Source organism: Triplophysa rosa, linkage group LG11 (genome assembly GCF_024868665.1).
Source record: "Triplophysa rosa linkage group LG11, Trosa_1v2, whole genome shotgun sequence".
Classification (NCBI taxonomy): Eukaryota; Metazoa; Chordata; class Actinopteri; order Cypriniformes; family Nemacheilidae; genus Triplophysa; species Triplophysa rosa.
Genome location: NC_079900.1, coordinates 9,415,916 through 9,428,929, shown reverse-complemented (window position 1 = coordinate 9,428,929; position 13,014 = coordinate 9,415,916). Strand labels below are relative to the sequence as shown.

General features: G+C 39.3%; 1 protein-coding gene across 6 annotated transcripts in view; it reads right to left on the bottom strand.

The window, feature by feature from the left end:
- The window catches only part of znf385c (zinc finger protein 385C), a 70,787-nt gene that overhangs the window by 32,538 nt on the left and 25,235 nt on the right, over positions 1 to 13,014 (bottom strand). Inside the window, exon 1 of one of the 6 annotated variants that reach the window (XM_057346661.1) lies at positions 2,728 to 2,993. The exons of the other annotated variants lie outside the window; for them this stretch is intronic. Within the exon in view, the coding sequence (XP_057202644.1) occupies positions 2,728 to 2,737 (10 nt within the window). The 5' untranslated portion in view covers positions 2,738 to 2,993. Of the gene's footprint in view, positions 1 to 2,727; positions 2,994 to 13,014 lie in introns of those variants that run through there. 6 annotated transcript variants of the gene reach the window in all.

Here is a 13,014-nt window from a genome sequence, read left to right as displayed (position 1 = left end):
GCTGCAGGAGACAGAGAATACGTTTTCAACGGAGCATGGACGAAAAATGAAAGAGTGACGTGGTGTTCGAATTTCTAAGGCGCCGATGTTGATGAGAAATGAAACGGCGTAATGTCTGCGGCAAAACATCCGTTATGGAAGCTCTGCAGGTTTTTATGGCATGGTGCAGGAATTTGGTGCAGAGCATTCACACATCTCTATCTAAACACCGAAAATGATCAAATGTTTAGTAATTAATACAATTCCATTAACTTACAAAAAAAGGACTCATTTTAGATGAGTAAATATAAACATTTTCTTGATATCTGAGTCATCAAGAACATTCATGAAAATGGAATTACAAACATTTCCATTGCAGCAAGATTCCTAGTAAGAAAGCATGTTTGCGAATAAAATGTGTCTTACTTTCTGCAGTGTTTTAGTGGAGTCTTCCTAGAGAGTGCCGTAGTAATACGCAACTGGCAAAGAGCATTTCTTTAAAAGGATGGCATTACCGCATTCCCCGCACTTACAAACACACAGGCTGGGGCGCTGCCACGACAACTGAAACCATGACAGTGAGAAGGGGGTTGAGAAAACAGTGCCAAAAAAGCCATTGAGCACGGTCTGACATCGGTCCAGAGAGGACACATGCAAATTCAAGCCCCTTTATAATTACAAATGAGAATGTACAAGACAAAAATATGTTTTTAATTAGCAGCTTGAAGCAATGGGCATTTAAAACACACACACACATACACACATAAATGTTGCATCCTACGCCCAAAAAGAACAGAAATGAAGTACTGACCAGTCACATTAACACTGTTAAATTAAAGTCAAAGTGTAGTCAATTCAAGTTAAAGGGCAATTTAAATAATTAGGTTAAAACTTCATGGCTCAAGGGCATGACCTCAGACCCAGCCACTCCTGTACCCATATAAGCAAGTTACTCAACATGAGTGTTGAGTAATGCACAATTAACATGCAGACAAATACAATTGATGATAATTGTGTGATGCTTTTAGACAAGCTGTGAGTGAAGGAGGAGACATTTCATGCTGCAGAAAGCGTTTGGTCCTTTTTTCCTGTCCTCTTTGTCTTTCTGGGAAATGCACGATTTATCATGGATTCTGTGTAACTGTATTTGTGTAACGGAGTGTTCTTTAGCCTAGTCTGTGTTGCTAAGCCGACAGAGCATTGGTATTCAGCTAATATTCAGAGAAATTAAAAACGAGGAGGAGAGAAAAAGATTAAAAATTTCTTGCTTCTGTTTAATTGACTTTTTTTTATATAGGCTTAAATCGGGCAAAATATTCTAACTATAAGCCTCTAAAATTGAAAAATACTTTTCGAACAAAGAGACAATAAATGTAGCCTAATATAAAGACAAATTTTGATTTAAAAATTACAAACGGTAAGTCACACAGTAAATGTATAATTTCGTTAATACACTACAATTAAAAACAAAACATTTAGGCTAATTAAAAAGCACAAATCAGAAACGACTCGAAGCAAAAAGGACACCCTAAAATGGAAAATGCAGCGTGATGAAATAGCCTACAAAAACAAACATTTTCGATCCTAACGAAATTCATGAGCTAAGAAAAATAGAAAACTCAAACGATTTCCTTAAATGAGCTGCGATATTGATAAAGCATTTTCAGAGCGAGCAGAATCAATCCTTTATCATTTTTAATTTTCCGCTCCGCTGCCTGTGAAGAACATCAGGTGCTTCGAAAGAGAACATGCCCTCAAAAAGGAAGAATTTTTAAAGAATAAATTCTTTAAAATATTATTATTGTTTTTACAAATTTTGCAATAATAATTTAAAAATAAGATAAATTGTGCTTTTTATTTGTGCACATTTAAAAACAGCGGTGGTGTATAGTGACCTCGTTTACACCCTTCTTTATTGCCAAAAATCTATCCTCACACAATAAAATGTGCATAATAAAATACCACGTATTTTACAAGTCCTAAAATGATGAAACGTCTGCAATGATATATGAAATGCGTCTATCTGTCAAAGAGTAACAGTGAGATAGAGAGGAGGAGAGAAAAAGAGAGAGAAAGTTTTTTTAAATGTCATTCCAGTGCGCTCGTCCGTGAGATCAGCAAAAATAAACACAATTCTCTGTATTTTATCTCTTTTTCTCCTCGTGTATTGTCTCTGTGCATCGGTCTATCACACTACAGGGGTCAACGGTGTTAAAATGATGTTTTGATGACTACGGCACCTGCTACTGATTAAACTCACAGAACGTTTCCCCAAAACAAACAAAAAAACATGCAGAACTTGAAAGTGATTTTTAAAAGGGGTTTCTGCAGGTGTTGCCTGGACCAAACGCCATTCTGGTTAACTGGCAGACATGTTCAAGGCCCTTTGATGGCACGCGTACAACAGTCGCACGCGCATCTGGCAGCGTCTCCCGCCACCAAATCTGACATCCACCTCTGTAACGATGCGCGCTCATCTGCTTCTGGAAACCTCTACATTGTGCGCAGTTAATTTGTATGGTGAGTTTTGTTCATCGTCACAAATATTTAAATTAAGCAACACAAATGCTCCCAGACTTAAATCTTTGCGCGTGCCGGTGCGAAGACCTGGAGGACTTTGGGCACGAGACGCAACCTCAGTCTTCTGAGCAAATCCAGCGCGTCCATATTAACGCATTTAAAAATATATCACACACACGGTGCCACAATACAAACAAATAAAAAATATATCCATCCTGTATGACTTACCGATCAGCATGCTGTGAAATGGTATCCTCGGTTCCAAAGAAAAAACCAACCAGCAAAAAAACACCGCAGGTTAACCAAAAGGTTTAATGAATACCCTCCGACACTTGGATACGTATTTTTACCCTCAAACTGGTCACTCTTCGATGTGTCTCACTCTTTTTTGTCCAAGAGTTAAGTGATGTGTCAGGTGTCTGCGGCGCGAAGGAACGCAAAATACGCTCGCCACTCACGCGCTCAGTGCTCCGCTGATCTGCGCGCCCCCGTCAGGGAAAGGAAAGAAGGCGGGAGAGTGCGACCGTCAGTCTTTTACCCCGTCTACTCCCCCCACCACCACCACCACCTCATCCCTCTCGCTCTTTTCGCTGCCTGCCGCTTAACCTCAACGAACGGCACAGATGGGAAAATTAGCTGGTGCTATTTTCTCCTTTCATGGTCCTTGATTTCGACTAAATAATTCTGTGTGCGCGCGCGTATGAGGGGGTTCATCTCCGACAATGCTAGATAATTTAGCAGACAATGAAGCCTTTACTGAAACGGCTAAGGGAAACCATAATATATAAACAGAACAGAGTGGTTTTAAAAATTTCAGGACGCTCGAAATGTTTCGTTTTATTAGGGTCGTGGGGTCAGCATTACTGAATATCACCCAACTTCCTGACCAGGAGTGAAGAGAACATAACAATTAAGCAGTGTGGTCTGTGAAAGAGCTAGTGTGGAACAGACACATTTAGATAACAAAATAGTTTTTTAAGATATCTGCTAGGTTGCACTTATTACAGCATAGCATCTCTGTCAATGTTCTGGGCCATTAGGACCCCCATCTGAGCACCACCTACTGGTGCCATAAACACTTCTCCCACTTCTAGCGTGCGTTTCCTCTGGAGCTTTCTCAGCATCAGTGGGGGGTTGCAGTGGTCACTTGCTGTACCGCAGAGCGCCCAGTACTGCATGATGTGACAGACAATTGCCATATGAAGAAAAAAACAACATTTTTTTAACACCTTTGAAATGTGTCATTTACTTCAGCACAATGTTACTAACATTTGTTACATCATTCACAGACAAGGATAATTTAAGCATGTACTGTGATAATTCCTCTCATAACATATGTTATGTAATATTGTAAATATGGCACAAACAGGGATGAAATGAATGCCAGTTCTGTGTGCATATGTGTACGTGTTAGAGTTTTCTCAGCCTGAAGCTCTAAACACTGAGACATCAGCAGATACAGCAGAGACAGCTGTGCCCTCTTCCTGTCAAAATACTTCCGCCATTCATCCACACAAACCACTCAGGGTAATCAGTGTTTGTACGTGTAGGTAAGTGAAAAATATAGTCAAATCAAATTAATAATTAAAACACTGATAACAGTATTAGTTGAATAGTTAATCCAAAATATGACACAGATTTCACATCATGGCATTTGGTATGGAGACAGTCGTGAACCAATTAAATTTGTTCAAAAATGAACATTCTGTCATCATTTACTAAATTTCCAGTTGTTCCAAATCTGTATCAATTTCTTTGTTCTGATGAACACAAAGAAAGATATTTGGAATAATGCTTATAACCAAACAGAGCTTGCCCCCCATTGACTCCCATAGTGGAAAAATACAATGAGTCAAAAGTGCCCCAGAACGGTTTGCTAAAAAAAATGATAAAGTAATTGTTCCTGGGGCAAGATCTGTTTGGCTACAAGCATTCTTCCAAATATCTTTCTCTGTGTTCATCAGAACAAAAGAAATTAATACAGATTTGGAACAACTCGAAGTTTGGGCATAAGAGCAAATAATGAAAAAAATAGTTTTGGGTAAAAAAACGTCTTTACATTACAAAATAATGTATTAGCCTCGTTGGACCTGTAGCTACAAAAACAAATTAAAGGGGTCATATGGCGCGAATACGTGTTTTTCTGTGTCTTTGGTGTGTTATAAGTTGCCCATGCATGTATTAGACAAGTAAAATTGCAAAAATGAAAGTGTCAGAACAAAAGATGCATTCTATCTAAAAGCGAATGCTCACCAGACCTGCCTGAAACGCCTCGTGTAACCACATCCCCACAAATCTACATCAGTTCGTGGTATGATTAGACAAAGACCGCCCAAATGTATACAAAGGTGACAGACAATTGCCTGTCAGTTGTCAGACACACTTGTCAGTACAATTGCTTTGGAACCTGACGTTCCAAATATGGTAAGAGGCGTTACATTTCCGTCACACGCTTGCAGTATTCCACCAATCACTACACACTGGTTAACTGGCCAATCATAGCACACCTCGCTTTTCAGAGCGATGAGCTTTGTAAAAAATCTGCGCGTTTCAGAGAGGCGGGGCAAAGAGGAGGTACAAACATACACGGTATGTGGAAATACAGCATTTTTTAACCTTAAATCATGTATACACATTGCATTACATTTAAAACCGCCGTGTAATATGACCCCTTTAAATAAAGAAAGTATAGAAGTCTAAACTGCTCCTGAATCATTTGAATAATTCAGCAATTAGTCTATAACCCTTCAGTATCCCAGAGTGCAACGGGGCGTATTACAGGAGATGATGGGCAGGTGAGGAAGGATGTGATTTACTCCTCCAGTAACGTTGAGAGTCTATTACAGCTTCAGCATCATGACCTCAGCGCGACACTCCGTGAAAATCCTTTCAGCAGAAAACATAGCTAATGTAAATAATGCAGCCTGTCAGTCAACTCTGTCATTCAGCACAAAGCATGTGTGTTATATGAGCTATTTTGAATGTATTTAAATAGTATTTACCGCTGTGAGCGAGCCTTTGTTATCTCGCTTCCTTTCCTAATATACCTATTAATCCAGATGGCTCATATGAGCACATGGGTGCGTCGCAGTGCCTGGTCATGCTAGTTCTCCATCTGCCTAATTCCACCACAAACATGCGTGCATGGGTTCGAGCATATAATCGATATAATATCTGATTATATTGGACAGAAAGAAAGGCAGCTTGAATTTTTGCTTGATAATATCTTGAAATGAAGTACAGCAAATGATTATATTGAAATTAGCAGCAGATTTGAATGACAACTAATATAAAACATGTTTAAGTAATGGAGTGAATGTGCACAGACAGAAGTGACAGATTTAGAAATGCAGAAAATGTGGAGACAAACGCCATAAGAAAAGAAAAAGAATAATGGAAAGAATATGCGTGAGAAAGAATTTTCACACACCTAACCTGGAAAATCAAACTACAAAACTTACTAGCAACCTAAAGCAACATCAGCCCACACTACTGGCAGTCTTGCTGCATGACATTATGGAATAAGGACAGGGGACTGGAGGGTGGGGGATTACAAAAGAGAGAGTGAAGAAATATGTGTTCACGGAGACAGAATGGAAAGAATGGAGTTTGAGTCTTAAGCCCATTGCACATTGAGTCCGAAATTTGCGTCCGAAATTTCCGCACGTTAAAATATAAATACGACTTTACGTTGTGTCAATCACATTTACACACTGCCTCCGATATTTTCGTCCGTCATAAAAACATTCGGACCGGGTTCGATTTTATGCGTTTTTCGCATCCGTCAAGCATTTTGAGTGGCCTTTTTTAACAATTCAGAGACACCGTACAAACAAGAGCCAAATACGAAAAACGCATACGAAAATTTCGGACTGTATGTGCAAAGACCTTTACACACCTTGTAAGGAGAAAAGGAGAGGAAAATAGACTGGAAAATTTGTAGAAATAAAAAAGGACATAAAGCAAAGGAAACACTGAGCGCAAAGGTGGGACAGAGAAAGCATGATATAAATTATGCTATAACTTCTGAAAGAGATAGACTTTGTGTGTGTGTGCGTGTGTGTGTGTGTGTGTGTGTGTGTGTGTGCGTGTAAGTGCGTTCATGTTTGTATATCCCGGGGGGGACCTAAACCTCAATGCACACCAACTCAATGAGGACTTGTGTCACCGTGGGGACCAAAATTGAGGTCCCCATGGGCAAAAAAGCTTATAAATTGTACAGAACAATATTTTTTTTAAATATAAAAATGCAAAAAGTTGTCTATGATCTTTAGGTTTAGGGGTTGGGTTAGGGATAGGGGATAAAATATACAGTTTGTACAGTATAAAAAACATTACGCCTATGGACTGTCCCCACGGAGATAATAAACCAGACTGATGTGTGTGTGTGTGTGTGTGTGTGTGTGTGTGTGTGTGTGTGTGTGTGTGTGTGTGTGTGTGTGTGTGTGTGTGTGTGCGACGGCGTGCATGTTTGAATGAGAGAGATTTGTCACAGTCATGCGCAACATTACCCCACTTTGATTAGACTCTAAGATACACACATACACATACAGTACACAAGCACACACAGATAGGCTTGTCTGCCAACACAGTGTCATACGGTGCTCGAGGTTGCTTCCTGCACATCATTTCCTGTGCCGGGCTGTCACTGCCAATCAGAGCACTGAAGGGATCTGATACTGACAAGACCTGACAGAGGAAACACACACACACACACTGACACAAACACACGCACATCAACAACAACGACACACTCAAAATCATCACAAACACTCTTGGACACAAACAAATACACATCAACAATACACTCAAACAGCCAACAAACACACACCAGCAAAAACATACTCAAAATGACAGAAATGACCTCTTAACACATACAAACATTCATAAGAGAACACACTTATTACTAATACAACACAAATATCAAAACACATTTAAAATAAAAGTAAATTGTTTTTATTTTGCCGCAGACAGATGCATTTGTGTGTGTTGGGATGGAAAATAAATACACAGCCTGATTTTTAGTCGGACTGTTAAAAAAAAATATTATATAGATATAAAATATTTTTAAAATACATCTTATTGGATGTACATTATATATAGAGATTTTAATATTATTTGATAAAGCAATATAAGATAACACATGATGAGTATTGTGTGCTGTTGCGTAGATCTGTTTTCTAGCATTCAAATGTACATCCCATAATACGAGTGTCACAATTAATCTGAAATGATTTGCTGAGAGGGTTAAAACTGAATATCTCACTGCAGCATATTAGCAAACACATATACTCCAGTGACCTGCGCTCAATGTCACACACACACACACTGGACCCCTCTTTGTTCTGGGGCAGCATCTGTTTGGTCTGATAAAGGGATTAGAACATCCATTCCCCTGACCAGCCAATAGGGTTGAACCACACTGAGAATACGTTTGTGTGTGTGTGAGGCCATCAGAGGAAACTACAAGTGTGCGGTACACAAAATTGTTTTCCTTCCGTTTTGTGTGTGTGTATAAATCCAGATCGTTCTGTTTTTCGCCTGAATGAGAGAAATTATGAAATCCTAATTACACGCTACAGACATCACCCCAAGCAAGGCCTCAGTCACACAAACGCTGCTTAAAAAACAGCCGACCATCAAAACACACACTTTCTCAACATGACTCAACTATAATTCTCTCTCTGGTCTTCTCTCTTCATCAGCATGAAAAGAGTTGTTGCAAAGTTACAACAGGACACTGTGTAATTGGGAAAATAATTCAATGTCAAGACACGCACACACACACAAACAAACTCTAGCACTGATGCGTAATAGAGTGGCGTGAGGGGGTTGTTTGTGATTTGCTCCCTGTCAGTTCAGGCCATTGTGGGAAGGGTTGCTGACACGACACATTATGCCCCTGTGATTTAAAACACTGATGATGACGATGATGTTGATGATAACGGCCATATTGCTGATGATGTCAGAGCCTGCTTAACGATACAATACCCCTGTGTTTAAAGTGGCCGAATATGCTTTCGGATCTGATTTTTGGTAATAAATACTCATCCTCGCTCTCTTTCTATTTTACTCTCGGCTCCTGTCGTTCTGCCATATTTTATCATTAACAGCAGCTACCGGAGCAGCCAACCGGAAAATTTCCATCATGAAACACTAACTCATCTGCATATTACAGCCCCATTCGCTCACCAACCGTGAATAAATTAATTCATGAATAGCAATGAAAGTCCTGCCGTCTTTCGCTTCCTGAACTGAACGGTTCCGTTAGTGAAGTGTTACGCTGTTATATGACCTCATGCTTGAATGTGCTCGAAGGTTGGATCTATTCACTTACAGTGTGTGTGTCTTAGAGGTTAACATGTCAGACTTCTTGTTTTACATATCGGATGGCATAAGCATGATGTTAGTCATTTTTGTTAGGTTGTCAAAATGTTTTTGTTTTTTTTGTGCAGAGAACATTATGCACGTTGATTACAGGGATAAATGAAAATTCTGTCATCATTTACTCACCCTCAAGATGTTCCAAACCTGTGTAAATTACTTTGTTCTGCTGAACACAAAGGAAGATATTTGGAAGAATGTTAGTCATTTTCAGTTCTGGGACATCATTGACTACCATAGTAGGAAAAATTACAATGGCAATCAAAGGTGCCCCAGAACTGTTTGCTTTCCTACATTCTTCAAAATATCTTCTTTTGTGTTCAACAGAAAAAAATGTATACAGTGTTTTTCTACTGTGGTAGTGAAACTGAAACTGAACTGGAAATTACTAACATTCTTCCAAATATCTTCCTTTGTGTTGAACAGAACAAAGAAATGTATACAGGTTTGGAACAACTTGGAACGGCGAGTAAATGGTGACAGGCTTTTTTAACATAGCTCTGTCATTTTTGATGATGTCAGCGGTATACATTTTTAACAACAGTTCACACTTAAAAGACTGAGGTAAATTGACAAGCAACTATGGCAAAGAATAGATTTCAGAGAACTAACAAAAGAACATGTGAAGGGTAAAATGATCAAAAAATGGTGACCTGGTAAGTTGGTAGGAAAGAGAAAAGAGAAAGAAAGGAGAGAGAGAGAGAGAGAGAGAGAGAGAAAGAAAGAGAGAGAAAGAGAGAAAGAGGGAGAGAGAAAGAAAGAGAGAGAGAGAGAGAGAGAGAGAGAAAGAGAGAGAGAGAGAGAGAGAGAGAGAGAGAGAGAGAGAGAGAGAGAGAGAGAGAGAGAGAGAGAGAGAGAGNAAGAGAGAGAGAGAGAGAGAAAGAAAGAGAGAGAGAGAGAGAGAGAGAGAAAGAAAGAAAGAGAGAGAGAGAGAGAGAAAGAAAGAGAGAGAGAGAGAGAGAGAGAGAGAGTATGTTGGAATGGCAGAAAAAAAACGCAGCTGTGGAGACACACTCAAGCAGAAAATGTTAGCCTTTAATACATCACACACACGCACACACACTATAATCCAATACCTCACGCTACATTAGAGGAGACCAGAGAGAAAGAGCATGAAAGACAGAGAAAGACAAACACAGGAGGGCAACAAACATGCAAAAATCAAATACACAACACAAGAGATGAAGCATTGTACCAAAAAGACCAGCAAGTGTTGACACATCACAGGTGCAATTATGTGAAATTGTTTTCTGACAACAGACGACATGGACCATAATGATGGTGAGATCACATCTCTGACTCTGACTCTGAATACACTAAAGCAACTAGAAATAAACATCTTTAAAAAAATGTTTTAGTGTAGGATTTAATAAAACTTTTACACGGTAACTGCAAAAAAAGAGACCTTTTATCTAAAATACATTTACAACACAACACAACACCACTAACATGCATCAAGAACAACATTTATATATTAAAGGAAAATTGCTAAAATGAAAAGAACGCTTGCACAGCAGATGTACTATGTAGCACTATTTAACGTGTGTGTTTCTATCTGTCTGCTTTCAGGGCAGCCTGAGGGAAGACTGCTAATCTCAGCAGGCATATTACCTAGAATACCCATGATGCACCTGTCTGGGGCTGGAGGGGGGGGGGGTGTTGAGATAAGGGGAATGACAGATAAGAATGAGGTAAAATGAAGAAAAAGAGCAGTTGAAAAAGAAAAGAGGAAATACGTTTCTGAAGAGAGATGAGGTGAGATGGTCTGTTGGCTAAATTGGACCGTTAATGACTGCGGACACAGGCAGATGCTCGGAGGGCCACACAAACATGTATACACACAGTACATTTTTTTATAGCAAATGTTCATATGCACACAGTCCCGAAACAGACCCACTGAAATTAGCCAGATGGAACAAAAATGAAAGATTGACATGATATTCCTGCATGAGTACATTCATTTTACGCTCCTCATGGGTTGGGAGTGTGTGTGTGTGCGCAGCCATGCTGATTTTCAGAGTTTGAGGACAGGGGCCTAGAGGAGTTAACAGAAGGTGAGCAGTGATAAGACTATGTGTGTGTGTGGGAAGGGTAAACCCTACGGTATGGGGACAAAATGTCCCCACAAAGATGGCAATATCCAAAACCCTTGTCCTTGTGGGGACATTTTTTTTGTCCCCATGAGGAAACAATCTTATAAATCATACAGAATTAACTTTTTTGAAAATCTAAAAGAGCAGAAACTTGTGTGTGATTGTTAGGTTTAGGGGGTGGGTTAGGGGTAGGGAATACGATATACAGTTTGTACAGTATAAAAACCATTGCGTCTATGGAATGTCCCCATAAAACATGGAAACCCAACATGTGTGCGCGCGTGTGTGTGTGTGTTGCGGTAAATTAAGTTCCAGGCTTTTGCATTTCCATCCTGACATGAAATACACACCTAACACAGGTGTACACACACATTAATCATTTTATTTCTTCTAAAATAGATTTTCAGGCCATAGGTGTTTTAAAATGTTATATCTTAATTCTACAATGTTTTGTCTGTTATTAAAGCTGCTGTGCATAATATTGCACTAACAGCATCCTAAAGATATCAAACAAATACTGACAGTTTCCAAATGGCTTTCCTAAAAATACCTACAGCCCCACCACCTGTATTTTATTGGTGTGACAAACAGGAAGTCTTGCCCCAAGGTCATGCCATTGGTTGAGCCAGAGGACCACTCAAGCAAACAAAGCAACGTTTAAAGCGCTTCAGAGCCACAGTGCTTGAAGTCTTTGAAGAAGCCATTTGTTTTATTAAACAAATCTGAGGTATAGCTGTATCTATTTATATGGTTGTGTGTACTGTAAATAATGTGTAATAAAAATGGAAATTTATAGCATGCTTGATTTTAGGAATAACTGCAAATACATTTGTATATATTTATATTTAATTTTAAAACAATGAACATCATTCTGTAAAATAAAAGATTGAATACCAGTTCTCTGTTTCTATAGTATTGTGGACAGAGAGAAAACGACAAATTAATATCAGGCGAAACTGAAAAGACAAAGCCTACGTGAGAGAGAGAGAGAGAGAGAGAGAGAGAGAGAGAGAGAGAGAGAGAGAGAGAGAGAGAGAGAGAGAGAGAGGGAGAGAGAGAGAGAGAGAGAGAGAGAGAGAGAGAGAGAGAGAGAGAGAGAGAGAGAGAGAGAGAGAGAGAGAGAGAGAGAGAGAGAGAGAGAAAGAGAGAAAGAGAGAGAGAGAGAGAGAAAGAAAGAGAGAGAGAGAGAGAGAGAGAGAAAGAAAGAAAGAGAGAGAGAGAGAGAGAAAGAAAGAGAGAGAGAGAGAGAGAGAGAGAGAGTATGTTGGAATGGCAGAAAAAAAACGCAGCTGTGGAGACACACTCAAGCAGAAAATGTTAGCCTTTAATACATCACACACACGCACACACACTATAATCCAATACCTCACGCTACATTAGAGGAGACCAGAGAGAAAGAGCATGAAAGACAGAGAAAGACAAACACAGGAGGGCAACAAACATGCAAAAATCAAATACACAACACAAGAGATGAAGCATTGTACCAAAAAGACCAGCAAGTGTTGACACATCACAGGTGCAATTATGTGAAATTGTTTTCTGACAACAGACGACATGGACCATAATGATGGTGAGATCACATCTCTGACTCTGACTCTGAATACACTAAAGCAACTAGAAATAAACATCTTTAAAAAAATGTTTTAGTGTAGGATTTAATAAAACTTTTACACGGTAACTGCAAAAAAAGAGACCTTTTATCTAAAATACATTTACAACACAACACAACACCACTAACATGCATCAAGAACAACATTTATATATTAAAGGAAAATTGCTAAAATGAAAAGAACGCTTGCACAGCAGATGTACTATGTAGCACTATTTAACGTGTGTGTTTCTATCTGTCTGCTTTCAGGGCAGCCTGAGGGAAGACTGCTAATCTCAGCAGGCATATTACCTAGAATACCCATGATGCACCTGTCTGGGGCTGGAGGGGGGGGGGGTGTTGAGATAAGGGGAATGACAGATAAGAATGAGGTAAAATGAAGAAAAAGAGCAGTTGAAAAAGAAAAGAGGAAATACGTTTCTGAAGAGA